At 50.8% G+C, this 20,345-nt stretch overlaps 2 protein-coding genes across 2 annotated transcripts in view; one reads left to right on the top strand and one right to left on the bottom strand.

Annotated features, from left to right (window-relative positions):
* LOC115641316 overlaps nt 1-20,345 on the top strand; it is a 627,798-nt gene that overhangs the window by 219,487 nt on the left and 387,966 nt on the right.
* The window catches only part of LOC115641394 (deleted in malignant brain tumors 1 protein-like), a 44,522-nt gene that overhangs the window by 4,521 nt on the left and 19,656 nt on the right, over nt 1-20,345 (bottom strand). The window contains exons 5-11 of the mRNA XM_030544518.1: nt 19,238-19,567; nt 14,772-15,101; nt 12,410-12,739; nt 9,195-9,524; nt 8,148-8,477; nt 2,724-3,053; nt 1,082-1,411 (exon numbers count right to left, since the gene is read on the bottom strand). Of these exons, the coding sequence (XP_030400378.1) occupies nt 1,082-1,411; nt 2,724-3,053; nt 8,148-8,477; nt 9,195-9,524; nt 12,410-12,739; nt 14,772-15,101; nt 19,238-19,567 (2,310 nt within the window). The remainder of the gene's footprint in view (nt 1-1,081; nt 1,412-2,723; nt 3,054-8,147; nt 8,478-9,194; nt 9,525-12,409; nt 12,740-14,771; nt 15,102-19,237; nt 19,568-20,345) is intronic.

The raw sequence follows: 20,345 nt of genomic DNA, 5'->3' as shown, positions 1-20,345 counted from the left end.
ATCAAGCGGTTCAGAGGCCAGGAAGGGGATCAGGACTGGGGCTGGGGCAGGGGGTTGGGGCCTGGGAGGGGGTCAGGGTGCAGGATCCGGGTGGCACTTTCCTCAAGCTGCTCCCAGAAGCAGCGGCATGTCCCCCCTCCAGCTCCTACGCGGAGGTGTGGCCAGGTGGCTCTGCATGCTGCTCGGTCCACAGACACCAGCCCTGCAGCTCCCATTGCCCTTGGTTCCTGGACAATGGGAGCTGCGGAGGCAGTGCTTGGGGCAGGGGTAGCGTGTGGAGCCCCCTGGCTGCCCTACGTTCAGAAGCTGGAAAGGGGACATGCCAGCTGCTTCCTGGGAGCCGCAGGGAGCCTGCCAGCCCTGCTGCACAGCGACGCCAACTGGACAGTCAATGGCCCAGTTAGCAGTGCTGACCGTAGCCACCAGGATCTCTTTTTGACCAGATGTTCCGGTCAAAAACTGAACACCTGGTCACCCAAGCTGGGGATTCCCCCATTCCACCCACCTGCCATGGTGGATTCTGCTGGGGACTGAACTCAGGGCACGGCGGCTTTCCCCAGCCCTCTCACCTGGTGCTTCTGCTAGGGCTCTGGGCTTCTGTTGCCCCACGGCGGATTTCTGCTGGGGGTGGGGCACTCATTTTTCTGGGGCCCCCAATTGGCTGGGACCCCTGGGCGCGGGCCCCAGAAGGCCCATTGGATAATCCACCACTGCCCATGGCTGACTCTCTCCTCTGCCCCACAGCCCCTATGGGGCCAACTCTGACCCCCACTCCCACAGACCCACCCTGAGGTTACCTCTCTGCCCCATCCCACAGTCTCACACAGAGCTGACTCCAGACCCCACAGGTTCTCTGCCCCCTAGATCTGTGTTCTGGATTTGCCTGCAGGGATAACAGCTTCCAGCACCAGAGCCAGGGCTGGCAGGAGAGGGAGCCCCGTGGTGAAGAAGGCTGCTCAGAGACCCAGGAGTGGTGCTTCAGGCTGAGCAAGGCTGTGGTAACTGCTGGGACAACCAAGGTGTCACTCCCACCCACCCTGAATGCAGGAACATGGGCATGGCTACGACACTGGTCACTCACCGGCCTGCCCGGCACACACCACGCTGGCCTCGGAGCCACGGCCACACAGCCCAGGACCCAGCCGGCTCAGCTGGCACTCGCTGATGAGAGACTCCTGACCCGAGCAGCTCACGCCCTCCAGCCAGACGTCGCCAGCCCCGTGGCCAAACTGAGCAAGCCCTGGGGCTGACAGCGCCGTGCCACAGCCCAGCTGCTTGCACACCACCTCCGCCTCCGGCAGGCCCCAGCCGGCATCACACACGGCACTCCAGGTGTTGTTAATCAGCACCTCCACTAGCCCGGAGCAGGGGCTTGGGCCACTCGTCAGCCGCAGCCTCAGCTGGCCCTGATCTGAAACACAAAGCACAGGGCATGAGAGGCTGTTCCCAGCTGCCAGGTGCCTGGATACACAGCACCGCATGTGGGGGGATAGGGGGTTCTGCACAGAGCAGAGAGGAGCCATTTTTATATCACCCCACCCCTGTGTGTGCACACTCACTCATAAACACACACACTGCACCCCCCTACACGCAATGCCACAAAAGCTGACACACACATGCACAACCCCCATATGTCCCTGTGCACACCCACACATTGCCTCAAACACACACACTGCCACACGCACACGCACTGCCGCATATGTATGCAAATATTCATAGACTGTCCCGTGCGCACCCCTTCACACACACACCTGCACAAACACTGCCTGTCATAAATATAAAGGAAAGAGTAGCATAAAATTCCTCCTGGGCAGCTATACTGAATCACTTCACCTGTAAGGGGTTAAGAAGCTCAAATAACCTTGTTGGCACCTGACCAGAAGGACCAATAAGTAAAGAAAATACTTTCAAATGGGGTGGGGGTTGCTTGTGCTCTCTTTGTTTGTTCCCTCTCCAGATGGAGAGAGAGACCATGCAGGTACAACATCTGAAAACCTACCTGAAATGAACCATCTAAGATTACAAAAATTGTAAGTAAGGCAAGGAAATGCGTTAGGTTATCTTTTGTTTTACCTTGTGAATATTCCCTATGCTAAGAGGTAGTTTTATTTCTGTTTTTGTAACTGTGAAGTTGAGTCCAGTGGGGAGTCCTCTGTGTTTTAAATCCTTTTATTACCCTGTATAGTTCCTTCCATTCTGATTTTGTAGGTGTGATTCTTTTACTTCTTTCTTTATAATAAAGTTCTTCTTTTAAGAACCTGATTGATTTTAGTGCCCTAAAGATAAAGGGTCTGGTCTGTGCTTACATGGTATATCATTCTCAAGCCTCCCCAGGCAAGGGAGTGAAGGGGCTTGGGGGGATATTTTGGGGGAACAGGGATTCCAGTGACCCGTCCCTGAATTTTTGGTTAAATCACTTGGTGGTGGCAGCAATGCTGTCCAAGGACAAGGAAAGGAATTTGTGCCTTGGGGAAGTTTTTAACCTAAGCTGGTAGAATATGAGCTTAGAGGGTCTTTCACGTGGGTCCCCACATCTGTAGCCCAGAGTTCAGAGTGGAGAGGGAATCCTGACACTGCCAGAAACAGGTACAGAGACAACCACACACAAAACCCGAAATGCACACACACACCAACACACCTAGGCTGACTGCCAGGTTTAGCACCCTCTGCAGAGACCCCGCTCCACTTCCCACAGCACAGGCTCCTGCCACCCTGTTTGTTACCTGAGCACACAACACTGGCATCTTCTCCAGGGTTACAGCCATGCTCTCCCCAAGGCTTAGCCCTGCATTCGGTGAGGACAGCTTCTGCCCCTGTGCACTGAACCTCATCCAGCCACACACGGGCAGATCCTTGTCCAAACCGAGCCCCACATGGTGCTGATAACACCATCCCACAGCCCAGCTGCCTGCACACAACTTCAGCCTCGGACAAGCCCCAGCTGCCATCACACACAGTTCCCCACTGCTGGTTGTGAAGCATCTCGACTCTCCCAGCACAGCGACTAGGGCCATTCACCAGTCGGAGCAGAGCCACTTCTGAGATGCTTGAGCCTGCAAACACCCAAGGGAATAAACACTCAGGCAGGTTCCTGTGCATCTGATCTCTAGTGACACAGGGAACGTAGCGCCTTGAGACACAGGACTGGCTGGAGAGGCAGGCTCTGGAAATTGAAAGCAAGGGAACTGCCAGCTGTTGCTTGTTTCTACTGTGTTCAGGGAAACAGGACTTTGTAAATAAACCAGATTGCACCAAAGAAACACTTGACTTGCGTAATCAATTCCTCCTCTTCCCAGAAACACCCCTCAAGGCCCCACTATGACTAATGCAACAATCAGGCAACGCTCCTCATTTAGCAAGAGCAGAGAGCAAACACGGCAGGGAGGGTGGAGCCTGACTTGCTTTACAGTTAGTGAGCACTCAGCAGAGTAGGGCATGGAAAGCGTAGGGAATACTGTTCCCATTGAGCCGTGGCAAGAGGGCAGGGTTGCCAACTTTCTAATCTCACAAGACTGAACTGCCCTGAAACAATTCCTAGAGCAGATGGTTTAGAAAAACGTCCAGTCTTGATTCAAAAATTGCCAGCGATGGAGAATCCATCACGATGCTTGGAAAATTGTTCCAGTGCTTAATTACTCTCACCATTACAAATGTATGCCTTTATATTTCCAGTCTGAATTTGTACTGCTTAAACTTCCAGCCATTGGATCGTACTGTACCTTTCTCAGCTGGATAGTTTGTTTCCTATATAGGTACTTATAGCCTGTGATCAAGTCACCTGTGATGGGGTGAGGGAACCCCATCCAGTGTGGGGTGAGTGCACCCCATCCTCTGAGCCGCACTCTGTCTCAGGGCAGTGAGGCCAAATGGCTAGAGCCGATATAATTGCCTTTGCCTCCAGGACTGTACAGCTTAGTGGTCAAAGTCAATTCGGCTGCCCTCACTCTCAGGGGTAGAAAACTTAATGGTAAGGATTGATATGGGTGCCCTCTCCCTCAGGGCTGTGTGGCCCAATGGCCAGAGTCAATAGAGTTGCCCTTATTCATGGGGGAGGGAGGTGTTAGGCTTTGTGGTCAGAGCCAATGGGCCACCACCTGAGGGGAAGGGGTGGCTGGAGTAGGGGGACCTGTGCCCACCATGCTCCACTGGGTCCCAGCCCAGGGCCCTAACAGTGGTGGAGCACTCCGCCAGTTAGTCAGCAGAGCTCCAACCGAAACACACCAACTTCCCACAGGAATATAGCTAGTACACCCCGGGCTGCTTCCCACCAGGCTTCTCAGTGACTTGATGTTCAGCAGCAAGACCTGGCCAGGCCCCCTGCACCTGTATATGTCAGAGATACACTGCAGTTTAGGGCAGGTGACACTATAAACTTGCATCAGCACAGCTGCTGTCATAACACTTCTGATTAAGATGCTCTAAGCCAGGGGGTTTCAAACTTTTTTCATTTGTGGACCTTGAGATATTTCAAATGGAGGTGGGGAGCTGTGTCCACGGGAGACGCTCTCCTGCCAGCATAGCACTTTCTACATGGGGAGTTAAGGTCAGTATAACTACGTCACTCAGGGGTGTGGATTTTTCACAGCCCTGAGCAACGTGGTTATACCGAAGTAATTGTGTAGCGTAACCCTGGTCGTATCTCAGTGCCCGAGGACAGCATTGCAGCAGGTGGAGGAAAAGATGAGCCGGAAGGGAGCGTGCCAGACGCGAGATGCCAGGAGAGAGGAGAATGGAATGTCCGTGCAGGAAGGACAGAAGCTGCAGCAGCGGCTATATGACTGGAAAAAAGCATCCTGGAAAAGAATCCCAAACTTACTCCTTTTGGAGGGGACTTTACGTGGTCGTTAAAAGCTGAACAACTTATCCTTGCTGATACCAAAAGCAAGAGCATGCAACTTATCTCAGCACATTGCCATCTTCTACAGACAGCCTGTCCACAACGGATAGGCCTCACCGAGAGGGCATGAACCCTGAACTCACTGATAATCTAGATCCAACTAAGACTGATGTCTCCATGAGTGAATATAGGACTCCAGCATGCAGAGTGACAAGGAAACCTGTGTGGATGGCAGAGTACCTGGGTTCCTAGGAGTTATTGTTTTAAATTCTCATTTAACTGGCAGGGGCGAGGGGAAAGCTCTAGCGATCCGTGCAGACAGCACCAATACCAACAGATGGGGCCGATGCTGAATCTTTATCTTAGTTTTAAGTTACAGAGAATGATTCAGAGAAGGAGCAAAGAAGCCCAGACAGAGCCAGAGAATCGCTGATCATGTGACCGTCTGAAAAATGCTAAGAGCTTTGGGGTCAGGATGGGCTGAAAGAGACTTTGAACTGTGAGCAATGAAACTCTCTCCTTTTGTTTGATTTCTGCTGTTTTCAGCGAGACAGGACTTTGTACATGCTTTGTAAATAACCAGGACTGTGTTGCAGAAATCCAGCAATGTCAATAACTGTCTCCCTCCTCTTACTTGATATTCTCCGACTTATACATCGCAGGATCACGTCTGCCCACTTAGCTACAGAATCTTAAATCTCTCCGTTGAACAGAAACAATCCACTTGACCCTGAAAATTAGCTAATGACGCAGATCAGAAAGGAGTAACTACAGTAAAAAGTAGTATTTGTAATGTATTGGGAACAAACAGAAATCTTAGGAATGGCCTAGATCCGATGTATGGCAGGGACGGCAAAATTGTCAATAAGGATGCAGAAAAGGCAGACATGGGAGATGAATATTCCTGTTTTGCCTTTGGGAAGAAGCAGGATTACAGGTTAGGTGGATAAATATAACAGTATTTATGCATTATATGTAAGCACAATCTGAATGAGGCAAAGGACACTTGCCCAACATACTCTGGGGTGGGTGTTTACTCGTGGTCATATGCTTGCAAATGGTGGTTATGGTGTTTTCCCAAATTAACACGGGTTCCTTTTGCCTTTTTATTAGATATTTTCTTTGCTATAGGCAGAGTGAATGCTTGCAAGTTGGCAAATATTACCTTTGCGAGGTGCCCAGGGTGATGTTTAATTTTCCCCAATTGGTGTGGGCTTGAGCCAGTTCTGTTTTCTTTTGTTTTGTATTGTGTTTCTTCTGTTTTGTACGGACCCTGACCCTTGCTGCCAGCTCCACCTGCCAGAAGGTTGCACATACTTCGACTCTTTAAGAAGTTAGACATTCTGATAAGAAACATTAACACTGTTCAGAACCAACATAGCCCAGATCCAATGGATTAAAAAGTGGCCAACGGACAGCAAAAATAATTGAAAATAATTTCTATAAACCCATGTTCAATTACATTACCCTTCTTTAATTCTTTATTGATCGACTCCTATATCAGTCACTCCATTGTCTTGCCTGGGGTTAATGTCAGGCTGACAGACCTGTAATTAGCTGAGTTATCCCTTTTACCCTTGTTAAAAACTGGCACAACATTAGCCTTCTTCCAGGCTGCTAGGACTTTCCTAGCACTCCAAGAGTTATTGAAAATCAACATTAACGGTCCAGCATGCTCCTTACACATCTGCTTTAAAATCCTTGGATGCAAGTTATCTGGACCTGCTGATTTTAAAGGATCTAACTTCTGCAGCTTTTGTTTAACATCCTCCTGATACACTAGAGGAATGAACAGAGTGTTATCATCACCATAGGGTGAGACTATATGATCTGTTTTTCCCAAATACAAAACAGAAATATTTATTGAACACTTCTGCTCTTCCTGCATTATTATTGATATTTCTACCATTTCCATCTAAGCATGGACCGATATCATTGTCAGGATACTTTTGGGTCTTAATATAATTTAAAAACTCCTTCTTGTTGCCGTTAACTTTGCTGGCCATAGAGTTCTTATTGTGTCCCTTTGCTTCCCTTATCAATTTTCTAAAAACTAGAACAATCAAGCAGAGATGAAGGCCTCTCACCACAGCACACATACCCATCTCTGCAGTAGAGACCCATAGCAAAGTGCTGAGGCATTGGGGTCAGCACTAACTTAGAGTATGTCTACACTACCCGCCAGATCTGCGGGTAGCGATCGGTTTATCGGGGATCGATCTATCACGTCTCATCTAGACGTGATAGAAGGATCCCCGAACATGCTCCCGTTGACTTCGGAATTCCACCAGGGCAAGTAGTGGTAGCGAAGTCGACAGGGGGAGCCACAGACATCAATCCCGTGCCATGAGGACGAGAAGTAAGTCAAAATAAGAAACATCGACTTCAGCTATGCTATTCCTGTAGCTGAAGTTGCATATCTTACATCGACCTCGCCCCCTAGTGTAGACCAGGCCTTAGACAGGAAAACATGCTCTGTTGAGCTTATCAACAGGCTCTCTGCAGCATCAACAGTGTAATGGAGGTTGGAGTTACCTGAGCACACAACACTGGCATCTTCCGCATAATTGTAGTTATGGTCTCCCCAAGGCCTAGCCCTGCATTTGGAGAAAGAAGCTTCTGCCCCTCTGCAGTTAACATCAACCAGCCAGGGATGGTCAGATCCTTGTCCAAACCAAGCCCCATGTGGCACTGATAACACCGTCCCACAGCCAAGCACACAACTCAAGAATCATGTAAGTCCCAGCTGCCATCACACCCAGTACCCCACTACTGGTTATGAAACACCTCAACTCTCCCAGCGCAGCGATTGTGGCCATTCACTTGCTGGAGCAAAGATACTTCTGAGATGCCTGAGCCTTCAAACACCCAAGGAAATAAACACTCAGGGAAGTTCCTCTGCCTCTGGTTGCTACAGATGCTGGGGAACATAGCACCTTCCAATGAGGGATCTGAATGGGTTCCACACACAGCAACTGCCTGTCCTCGGCTGAATCACCACCACTGATATCCAGCTCTGATGGTGGTCCCTGAGCTGCTCCCTGCAGCACATGACGTTAGCACCACACTGGACTATTGGGATCTGCACTGACTGGGAGGGTAGAGTGCCCCTACTGAACCTCCATGCCACTCCCTGCATCTCAGGGACGTAGAAGCGTGCAGGGGATATGAGATCAGCACCAACACCATGGGAAGAGCACCATCTTGGGGAATTAGGATCAGCGCTGGCTCAGACAGGAGAGCTGGGTCTGTGCTGAAAGATTCCCAGCCCAATCCCTGCACCAGCCACAGTAACATCATGGAGGGTTACCTGAGCACACAACACCAGCATCTTCTCCATGGTTACAGTTATTGTCTCCCCAAGGCCGAGTCCTGCAACTGGAGAGGGCAGATTCTGTCCCTGTGCAGTGAACGTCATCCAGCCAGATTCGGTCTGACCCTGGCCCAAATCGAGCTCCACCTGGGGCTGATAACACCGTCCCACAGCCCAGCTGCTTGCACACGACTCCAGCATCAGTTATGTCCCAGCCGTTATCACACACGGTTCCCCAGAGCTGGTTGTGAAGCACCTCGACCCTCCCAGCGCAGCGACTCGGACCGTTCACCAGTCGGAGTGGAGTCAACTCTGGAATGTCTGAGTCTGCAAATGCCCCAAAGGAATAAACACTCAGGGAGATTCCTGTGCATCTGATCACTAGTGACCCTGGGGAATGTAGCGGCTCTCATTGAGAGGTCTGAAGAGCCTCTGCAACTGCCTGTTTACTCCCCACCACTGACATGCAGCCACCTCTGGAGTGAAACAGGGCAGCTGAGAAACCAGGCACAGAAACTCATGAGTGTAGGAGAGGAAGTGAGGAAGAACCTTGTCTCCAGTTACAGCAGTGGGGGATATTACAGGTTCAGGAGTAATTAGCTGAGTTGGAAATCACCTGGAGTGATGGGGATAGGAGCCCCATACTTCATAAAGGGGTCCCAGGTTTCTACTGCCCTTGAGCAGCTGCAGGCTCCATTCGACCCTAAATCCCACAAATGGGATCTTCGTTACCCAGCGTCCCATTGTGCTGTAGTGAGACAGGGAGATCAGGGCGATCAGCGACGTGGAGGGTCTCTCACTGAGGCGCACATACTGCTCCCTGCAACGCAGGCCCTAAGTGCTGCGCTGGGGCACTGGGGCCAGCACTGACTGCGAGGGGAGAACACCCCCTACTGAGGCCCCATCCCGCTCCCTGCAGCGCAGGCATGGAGAACTGTGGAGGGGAAATGGGGTTAGCACTGACTTATGAGAGCTGGGTCTCTGCCAAAAGCTTCCCAGCCCGATCCCTGCACCACCCACAGTGACATGATGGATGCAAGTTACCTGAGCACACAACACCGGCATCTTCTCCATGGTTACAGTTATTCTCTCCCCAAGGCCGAGCCCTGCAATCGGAGAGGGCAACTTCTGTCCCTGTGCAGTGAACATCATCCAACCAGATATGGTCAGATCCTGGCCCAAATTGAGCTCTGCCTGGGGCTGATAGCGCTGTCCCACAGCCCAGCTGCCTGCACACAACTCCAGCATGAGTTATGTCCCAGCTATCATCACACACGGTTCCCCACTGACGGTTGTGAAGCACCTCGACTCTCCCAGCACAGGGACTTGGGCCGTTCACCAATCGGAGCTGAGCCACTTCTGAAACGCCTGAATCTGCAAAGCCCCAAGGGAATAAACACTCAGGGAGATTCCTGTGCATCTGATCACTAGCGATGCTAGGGGACGTAGCATCTCCCAATGACGGGTCTGAATAACCTCTGCAACTGCCCGTTAGGGGTTCACTCCCCACTAGGGCTGTCAATTAATCATAGTTAACTCAGTCTCAGAGTAGCTGATCAGTCTGGAGTCTGGTGGCACTTTAAAGTCTAACAGATTTATTTGGGCATAATTTTATTATGCCCAAAGAAATCTGTCAGTCTTTAAGGTGCCACCAGACTCCTTGTTGTTTTTGTGGATACAGACTAACACAGCTACCCCATGATACCTGATCCATCTGGGTGCAGGGTCACATGCCCCCCATCCCCACCCCCGAGCTGCTGCTTGACTTATACCTAGCATGTTCACACACACCCCCCCCGCCACTGTCGGCAGTTACGGATTGTGTCTGGTGCTGGGCCTGTGTTTCTCCAGCAGTGAGGAAGTAAGTGAGCGTCAACACCAGAAACAGAAAAGCTAAAGGAGGTTCGAGGAAAATGTCATTCTCAGAAAGTGCAGAATACCTGAAATATTTTATTTCAAACTAGGGCTGTCGATTAATCGCAGATAACTCACGCGATCAACACAAAAAAGTTAATCACAATTTAAAAAATGAATCACAGTTTTAATCTGTAGTGGGGCGCTTGCCCCACTCCATGAGGAAAAGGTCTGGGATAGACCAGAGAGGCTGCACAAACCAGCAGCCAATCAGTGAAGGCCTGTGGAGAGCCAATCAGGGCCAAGGAAGAGGCAGTCAATCACGGTCAGGCTGGGTCTTATATAAATGCTGCCTAGCAAAGAAGAAGGCAGTCTCTCCCTGACTAGCAAGGGAGAAGGACTGGTGCCTGAGGAAAGAACGTAGCACCTTAGAAGAGCAGTGCTGGGGAGGTTCCAGGAAGCAGAAGAGAGCTCTGATCTTGTTACCTTCCAGTCTGCAGCCCCTGCTAAAAAGGGTTGACAAGGTGCACAGGGCCAAAGAGGAAGTGGCCCAGGGAAGATAGGCGGACAAGAGGGAAGAGAAAGAGGGCAGAGAGAGGCTGCCACTAGAGGGTCCCTGGGTCAGGATCCAGGGTAACAAGTCGGCCTGGGTCCCTCCCTTGCACTGCACCTGGCCATGGAGGACTGTGGAGACAGACTGCAACTTGCCCCTGAGGTGAGAGGCTAGACTTTGGGGTTGTGGTTGGCCACTGAAGGAAGTGCACGGCTGTCGTTAACCCCACACACACACACAATCCCCTGGAAGGGGGTGAGAGTGGAGTAGTGGCCACTGCCAGAGGGCAGTGTCCTAAAGAGGACACCACTTAGCGGGAAGCAACGTGGTTCCCAAACCAGCAGAGCAGACAACGGGTGAGACACCACACACAGAGGGCACTTGGTAGCTGACAAGAGCTAATCCCTAGAGCAACCAGCAGGAGGTGCCAGCGGTGGTGAGTCCTGACCCCATCACATAATTGCACTGTTAAACAATAGAATTCCAATTGAAATTTATTAAATATTTTGGATGTTTTTCTACATTTTCCAGCATATTGATTTCAATTACAACACAGAATACAAAGTGTACAGTGCTCACTTTTTATTATTATTTTGGTTTACAAATATCTGCACTGTAAACATGATAAAAGAAATCGTATTTTTCAATTCACCTCATAAAAGTACTGTAGTGCAATCTCTTTCCTGTGTAAGTGCAAAATACAAATATAGATTTTGTTTTTCTTGCATAACTGCATTTAACAATGTAAAACTTAGAGCCTTCATGCCCACTCACTCCTACTTCTTGTTCAGCCAATCGCTCAGACAAACAAGTTTGTTTACATAAATGGGATTTAATGCTGCCTGCTTCTTATTTACAATGTCCCCAGAAAGTTAGAACAGGCGTTGGCATGGCACTTTTGCAGCTGGTATAGGAAGTTATTTACGTGCTGGATACGCTCACCATTCATATGCCCCCTCATGCTTCGGCCATCATGGTGATAATGTGTTAATTTGTGGCTGAAATCCTTGGGGGAGAATTGTGTATCTCCTGCTATGTATTGTGTATTGTAATTGAATTCAATATATTTGAAAATGGAGAAAACATCCCCCCAAAATTAAAATAAATGGTAGTCTATTATTGTGCAAAGGTGCGATTAATTGCATGATTAATCACAAAACATTTTTTTTCACTTAACAGCCCTGCTCCCCACTACTGCCATGCAGCCGCTTCTGGGGTGGAACAGGGCAGCTGAGAAATCAGACACAGAAACTCATGGGCTGTGTAGGAGAAGAAATGAGGAAGAAACCTATCTCCAGTCACAGCAGAGGATATTACAGGTTCAGAGGTAGCTGAGATGGAAATTACCCAGAGTGGCAGGGGTAGGAAACCCACATGAAGGGACCCCTGAGTGTCTTCAGGCTCCATTTGATCCCAAATCCCACAAACGGGATCTACGGTTGCACAGAGCCCCATTGTGCTGTAGCAGGGCAGGGCAATCAGAGCAATCAGCGACGTGGAGGGTCTCTCGCTGAGGCGTACGTACTGCTCCCTGCAGCGCAGGCCCTAAGTGCTGTGCTGGGGCACTGCACTCAGCACTGACTGCGAGGGGAGAGTGCCCCCTACTGAGCCCCCATTCTGCTCCCTGCAGCCGAGGCCTGTAGAACTGTGTGGGGGAAATGGGGTCAGCACTGACACCATGGGAAGAGCGACACTTATTGTGACCCCGAACCGGCTCCCTGCAGTACAAGCCCTTAGAACCATGCTGGGGCACTGGGGTCAGTGCTGAGTCAGACAGGAGAGCTGGGTCTGTGCTGAAAGCTTCCCACCCAATCCCTGCACCACCCACAGTGACGTGATGGATGCAAGTTACCTGAGCACTCGACACCGGCATCTTCTTCATGGGTACAATTATTCTCTCCCCAAGGCTGAGCCCTGCAATCGGAGAGGGCAACTTCTCTCCCTGTGCAGTTGACATTATTCAGCCAAATATGGTCAGATCCTTGTCCAAAGTGAGCCCTAGTGGGGGCTGATAACGCTGTCCCACAGCTCAGCTGCCTGCACACAACTCCAGCATCCTGTAAGTCCCAGCTGTCATCACACACGGTTCCCCACTGCTGGTTGTGAAACACCTCGACTCTCCCAGCGCAGCGATGCGAACCGTTCACGAGTTGCAGCGGAGTCATTTCTGAGATGCCGGACTCTGCAAACACCCAAGAGAATAAACACTCAGGGAGGTTCCTGGACCTTTGATCTCTTCTGTCTCTGGGGAATGTAGTGCCTCCCGCTGACGGGTCTGACCAGTCTCTGCACAGAGGCACTGCCTGTCAAGGGCTCCCCACCACTGACCAGGTTAATCACTTGGGCAACGTTGAAGTTTGTTAACTCCCCTCCCAGCCAGCTCTCACCTAGTTAGGCAGACTGGATGGCAGTCTGTCCTACTGCTCCCACTAGAGCACTTAAAAAGATCACCCCCCGCACTGCTGATAGGAACCTCCTGGGGAGCAGATTTACACCCTGACACCTGGCGCTGGTATTCGCTTTAGTGCGAATCTGTGCAGTGCTGTGGGGCAGACGCTAACATAAGCATCTTGGTGATTGGGAACTGAACACAGTCACCCGTGTCATTAGTGGTTGCCTTAGCCTGACATCAGCATCGAATTTACATGTGTTGACTCCATAGCTCCCTGAAAATGTCACCCAAAGTCCATCCCCCTTAGAACTGCCTGGAGCACAGGGACGCCTGGCAGGAACCTGCTGTGCACCAGGCTGACAATGGTTCCGACCAGTGCAGAGGCAATGCACACTTCCTACAAGCAGATCGGCCCCCTCCTGAAGCAAACACCTGTTCCTGTGGTTCCTGCTGACTTGTCACGACTCACTTTGTAACATCGTTTTGTGGCAGCCATTGCTGCCCTCGTGTCTAGTGCTGCCAGCCCAGTACCAGTCTTAGATGAATGATGGCAGAGCTGGGCTGACAGCTGTGTCCTCATACAGGGGCAGCAACTCAGGGATACAGAGACTGGCTTGTTGATGAATTTCAGAAGCCCTAACTTGTACTGGCCCATTTACAACCTAGGACGCAGATCCTGGGCTAGGCTTAATGGGCCCCTTAATGGACTGGCCAGAGGCACTGCTGCAATGCAGAGATTTGGCTGAGCCCGATCTTCTCAGTGTGCCTGTGGGGCAGCAATACAGACAGTCACACGTGGTGGAGGAGAGCCACTTCCCAGCATACCCTGGGATAGGTGTTTTGATCATGGTTTTACCTGTTTCCGGCATTAGTCATTAGGGCCAGCGCAACTGCAAATGGAGAGCGCCCCTGAGGCAGGGCAGTCATCCTGCTCTGGCCCTGAAAGGATTAAAAGCCAGCCCTTGGGGAGGGCTGGGGCTGAGAGCCAATAAATACAGGCTGATTGGGAAGGCAGCCACAGCGGCCACGTGCAATTAGGTGACAGCTGGCCCTATAAAAGGGCTGTGAGCTAGGAGCTGGGGCAGTCTCTCTCCAGCTTTGGAGAGAGAAGGACTGATAACTCAGGGAACAGAACAGAATAGAACAGAGCTGGGGAAAGGCAAGAGGAGCTGGGGAGCTCCAGCCTGGCAAATTCCCAGGCTTTGGGCATGTTTAAAGGCCAGAACAGGTACTGGAGTTGCAGAGGCTGCAGCCCGGAGTTAAACAGAGGTAGCTGGGCTAACCCTCTTGCCAATGGTGAGTGACCTTTTACAGACTGCGGTTTGCCCCAGTGAGCGGAGGCTAGATGATGACTGGCAGTAGCCACTGAGGAAGGTGGGTGTAAAGGGTGGGGGTTCCCCCAGGAGGGGATACCCAGTGTGTGGGGGTACTGGAGTGGGTAGAACCCCAGGGTATGGGACACCGGGGTCTGGTAGAGACACAGGAGCCTGAGGCAAGTGAGACATCGACCAACAGAGGGTGCTCCAAAGGCCGAAGGGCTAATTCCCAAGATGACCAGCAGGAGGCACCGTGCCGGGAGTCTACCTTCATTACAGCCCCCTACTGACACCCCCTACTCGCAGCACAGGCCCCCTAGCACCACACTAGGGCATTGGGGCCAGCACTTACATCAAGAGGAGAGCGTGAGCATCCCCTACTGAGCCCCCACACTGCTCCCTGCAGCACAGGCCATAGAACCACACAGGGGAATTAAGGTCAGCACAGACTGAGAGAAGAGTGCTCCCTACTGGAACCAACAGGCAGGGAGATAGATGAAAGTTACCTGAGCACACAACACTGGCATCTTCTCCATGGTTACAGTTATTGTCTCCCCAAGGCTGAGTCCTGCAATCAGAGAGGGCAGCTTCTGTCCCTGTGCAGTGAATGTCATCCAGCCAGATACGGTCTGATCCTCGCCCAAATCGAGCTCTCCCGGGGGCTGATAATGCCGTGCCACAGCCCAGCTGCCTGCACACAACTCCAGCATGAGTTATGTCCCAGTTGTCATCACACACAGTTCCCCACTGCTGGTTGTGAAGGACCTCGACTCTCCCAGCGCAGCGACTTGGGCCATTCATCAGTCGGAGCTGAGCCACTTCGGAGATGCCAGAGGCTGGAAACACCCCAAGGGAATGAACACTCAGGGAGGTTCCTGTGCATCTGATCATGAGTGATTCTGGGGAACATAGCACCTCTCACTGATGGGTCTGAACAGTCTTTGCAACAGCCTGTTAGGGGTTCACTCCCTGTCAATTTATCGCAGTTAACTCACGCAATTAATTCAAAAAATTAATTGTGATAAAAAAATTAATCACCATTAAATGCAGTTTTAATCACACTGTTAAAAAATAGAATACCAATTGAAATATAGTAAATGTTTTGGATGTTTTTCTATGTTTCCAAATATATTGATTTCAGTTACAACACAGAATACAATGTGTACAGTTCTCCCTTTATATTATTACAGTCAAGGCTGTTTTATCCGGCATTAAATGCCAGTTAACTAAGAGGGAGGGAGTGCGGAGCTGGCGGTTGGGGCGCGGGAAGGGGTGTGTATCACGGGCTTTGGGAGACAGTTTGGGTGCAGGAGAGAGCTTGGGGCAGGCAGTTGGGGTGTGAGATGGAGTGCGGGGTGCTGGATCTGGGGGACACTCACCTCGGGCAGCTCCCTGGAAGCAGCAACTTGTCCCAGCTGTTCCCAGATGGAGGTGCAGCAGGCAGCTTGGCGCACTCCCTCCACCCGCAGGCACTGCCCTCGCAGCTCCCATTGGCCATGGTTCCCAGCCAATGGGAGCTGTGCAGCTGGCACTGGGTGGGGGCAGCACGCAGAGCCGCCTGACGCACCTCCTCCACTTAGGAGTAGCTGGAGCCTGGGACAGGTCACCACTTGTGGTGAGCCATTCGAGGTGAGTGGCCCCTGGATCCAACACCCTGCACCCCCTCCCGTGTACTAAGCACCCTCCTACACTCAAAGTCCCTCCCAGAGCCCTTGCTCTGCACCCCCTTCTGTGCCCCAACCTCCTGCCAGCCCCGTGCCAACCGGACTATGAACTGGCATTTTAATGAAGATCAGAAATGCTGATTTATAGAGCTTTCCAGTTGGTGAAGTGTCGGATAAAACAGCTTTTACTTATTTTGGATTACAAATATTAGCACTGTAAAATGGTAAAAGAAATAGTATTTCTCAGTTCACCTCATACATGTACTGTAGTGCAATCTCTTTATTGTGAAAGTGAAACTTACAAATGTAGATTATATTATTTTTTGTTAAATAACTGCACACTTACTTCTTGTTCAGCCAATCTCTGAGACAAACAAGTTTGTTTACATATACGAGAGATAATGCTGCCTGCTTCTTATTTGCAATGTCACCCGAAAGTGAGAAGATGCGTTCACTTGGCACTTTTTCAGGTGGCATTGCAAGGTATTTACGTGCCACACATGCTAAATATTCATATGCCCTGTAGTGGGGCAGCTGCCCCACTCCCTGAGGATTTAGGCTGCAGCAGGCCAGTGCGTCTGCGCAGGCGGGAAGCCAATCTGCGAAGGACTTACTGGGAGACAATCAGGGCCCAGATTGGAGGCAGCCAATCAGGGCCAGGCTCAGCCCTATAAAAAAGCTGCTCAGGGAGAGGAGAGGCATTCTGTCCCAGGCCTTCCAAGAGGGGAAGGTCTGTTTCCAGAACTGAGAGACTAGCACCAAGGACAGCACAGTGCTGGGCAGGCCCTGGGGAACAGAAGGGAACTCCAGTCTGGTGTCTGCTAGGCTGCAGGCCCTGAGGGGAAGGGCCTAGCTGGTGCGACGGGCCGAAGGGGAAATGGCCCAGAGACATGCAGAGATGGAGGGCGAGAAGGAGGGCAGGATGGCTGCCACTAGAGGGTCCCTGGGTTGGGACCCAGAGTAGTGGGCGGGCCTGGGTCCCCCCTTCCCCCTTGCCTTACACCCCGCTGACGGGCATCTAGGGCTGCACCAACACCTGCCAAGAGGGGTGTGACTTTGGGGTGCAGTTGCCCACATTGGCCAGGGTGCAGAGAGACAGCTGACTGACTCCCCGCCCCCAGCTGAGCATGGATTAAGGGGACTGCTGGAGGGCAGTGCCTCGAAGAGGATGCTACAAAGTTGGGAGCACCATGGGTCCAGACAAGCAAACTGTGGGCCAGACGATGCATGGGACACCACCGGGAGGGGGCGCTCTACTGGACTGAGCTAATTCCCGGAGTCACCAGTGGGAGGCACTGTGGTGGTGAGTCCCAACACCGTTACAGGCCCCTTTGTGCTTTGGCCACCATTCCAGACAACATGCTTCCATGCCGATGAAGCATGTTGATGAATCACTGGAATGGGTTACCTAGGGAGGTGGTGGAATCTCCATCCTTAAAGGCTTTTAATGCCTGGCTTGACAAAACCTTGGCTGGGATGATTTGGTTGGTCCTGCTTTGAGTAGGGGATTGGACTAGATGACCTCCTGATGTCTCTTCCACACTTAATATTCTATGATTCTATGATGCTCATTTAAAAAAGTAATGTGTTCATTTAATTTGTAACTGAAATCCTTGTGGGGCAAATTGTGTATTTCCTGCTATGTATTTTACCTGCCTTCTGCCATATCTTTCATGTTACAGTAGTCTCAGATGATTACCCAACACATGTTGTTCTTTTTAAGTACACTTTCACTGCAGTTTCGCAAAACACAAAGAAGGTACCAATGAGAAATCTCTAAAGCTAGCCATAGCACTCGACCCAAGGTTTAAGAATCTGAAGTGCCTTCCAAAATCTGAGAAGGATGAGGTGTGGAGCAAGCTTTCAGAAGTCTTAAAAGAGCAACAGTCCAATGCAGAAACTATAGCACCTGAACCACCAAAAAAGAAAATCAACCTTCTGCTGGTGGCATCAGACTCAGATGATGAAAACAAACATTTGTCGGTCTGCACTGCTTTAGATTGTTATCGAGCAGAAACCATCATCAGCATGGACACATGTCCTCTGGAATAGTGGTCAAAGCATGAAGGGACATAGGAATTTTTAGTAGATTTGGCACATAAATATTTTGCAACGCTGGCTACAACAGTGCCATGTAAATGCCTGTTCTCACTTTCAGGTAACATTGTAAACAAGAAGCAAGCAGCATTATCTCCTGCAAATGGAAACAAACTTGTCTCTCTGAGCGTTTAGCTGAACGAGATATAGGACTGAGTGGACTTGTAGGATCTAAAATTTTACATTCTTTTATTATTGATTGCAGTTATTATTTGTAAATACTTCTACATTTGTAAGTTCAAATTTCAGGATAAAGAGCTGGCACTATAGTACTTGCATGAGGTGAATTGAAAATACCGTTTCTTTTGGTTCTTTTTTACAGTATAAATATTTGTACTTAAATATAAAGTGAGCACTGTACACTTTGAATTCTAAGTTGTAATTGAAATCAAAGTAGAAAATGTAGAAAACATCCCAAAAAAATTGAAATAACAGTTTTCCGTTATTGTGTAATGGAGCAATTAACTGCGTGATTAATCTTTAATCTCACAATTAATCACAATTAATTTTTAATAACTTGACAGCCCTACTCCCCACCTCTACCATGTAACCACCTGTGGGGTGGAACAGGGTAGATGAGAGACAGGGCACAGAAACTCATGGGCTGTGTAGGAGAGGAAGTGAGGAAGATCCCTCACTCCATTCACAGCAGTGGGGGATATTCCAGGTTCAGAGGTAATTAGCTGAGATGTAAATCACCTGGAGTGACGGGGATAGGAACTCCACACTTCATAAAGGGATCCCTGAGTGGTTGCAGGTTTCATTCAATTCCAAATCCCACAAATGGGGTTTACGGTTACCCAGCGCCCCGTTGTGCTGTAGCGGGGCAGGGGGCTCAAAGCTATCAGCGACGGGGAGGGTCTCTCACAGGGGCACACGTACTGCTGCCTGCAGTGCAGGCCCTAGGTGCTGTGCTGGGGGCAGTGGAACCAGCACTGACTTAGAGGGAAGAGTGCTCTCTACTGAGCCCCTGGCCTGCTCTCTGCAGCACAGGCATGAAGAACTGTTTGGGGGAAATGGGGTCAGCACTGATACCATGGGAAGAGCGACACTTACTGTGACCCTGAACCGGCTCCCTGCAGTACAGGCCCTTAACCCCATGCTCGGGCACTGGAGTCAGCCTTGACTCAGACAGGAGAGCTGGGTCTGTGCTGAAAGCTTCCCAGCCCGATCCCTGCACCACCCACAGTAACCTGATGGATGAAGGTTACCTGAGCACTCGACACCAGCATCTTCTCCGTGGGTACAGTTATTGTCTCCCACAGGCCGAGCCCTGCAATTGGAGAGGGAAGCTTCTGTCCCTGTGCAGTTGACATTATTCAGCCAAATATGGTCAGATCCTTGCCCAAATCGAGCCACTCGTGGGGCTGATAACGCCATCCCACAGCCCAGCTGCCTGCACACGACTCCAGCATCCTGTAAGTCCCAGCCATCATCACACACCGTTCCCCACTTCTTGTTATGAAACACCTCGACTCTCCCAGCGCAGCGACTCGAACCATTCACCAGTCGGAGCTGAGCCACTTCTGAGATGCCAGAGTCTGTAAACACACAAGGGAATAAACACTCAGGGGGGTTCCTGTGCATCTGATTTCTCCTGTCACTGGGGAATGTAGCACCTTGTGCTGACTGGTCTGACCAGTCTCTGCACACAGCCACTGCCTGTCAAGGGCTCCCCACCACTGACCAGGCTAATCACTTGGGCAATTCTGAAGTTTGTTCACTACCCTCCCAGCCAGCTCTCAGCTAGTTAGGCAGACTGGATGGCAGTCTGTCACACTGCTCCCACTAGAGCACTTAATGAAAAAGATCACCCCCCGCACTGCTGGCAGGAATCTCCCGGGGAACAGATTTACACCCTCATTCCTGGCGCTGATTGTGGTGTTATTGACATGGACTGTGACTATGTAGATCATTGTTGCAACCAGAGTCCTATGGTTGCACCAGGATTTGTACAGAGGAGGCCAAGTGGGGCAGACGCTGACATAAGCATCTTGGTGATTGGGAGCTGAACACAGTCATCCGTGTCATTAGTGGTTGCCTTAGCCTGATATCAGCAACAAATTTACATGTGTTGGTGCTATAGCTCCCTGAAACGTCACCCAGAGTCCATCCCCCTTAGAACTGCCTGGAGCACAGTGGCGGCTGGCAGGAAACTGACGTGCACCAGGCTGACAATGGTTCCGACCAGTGCAGAGGCAATGCACACTTCCTACAAGCAGATTGGCCCCCTCCTGAAGCAAACACCTGCCCCTGCGGTCCCTCCTCATTTGCCACGACTAGTCTAGTGATTCCAGCCCAGTACCTGTCTCAGATGAC

Source organism: Gopherus evgoodei, unplaced genomic scaffold (assembly GCF_007399415.2).
Source record: "Gopherus evgoodei ecotype Sinaloan lineage unplaced genomic scaffold, rGopEvg1_v1.p scaffold_34_arrow_ctg1, whole genome shotgun sequence".
NCBI classification, from domain to species: Eukaryota; Metazoa; Chordata; order Testudines; family Testudinidae; genus Gopherus; species Gopherus evgoodei.
The sequence above is the reverse complement of the archived record's forward strand: the minus strand, read 5'-3'. Positions and strand labels throughout refer to the sequence as shown.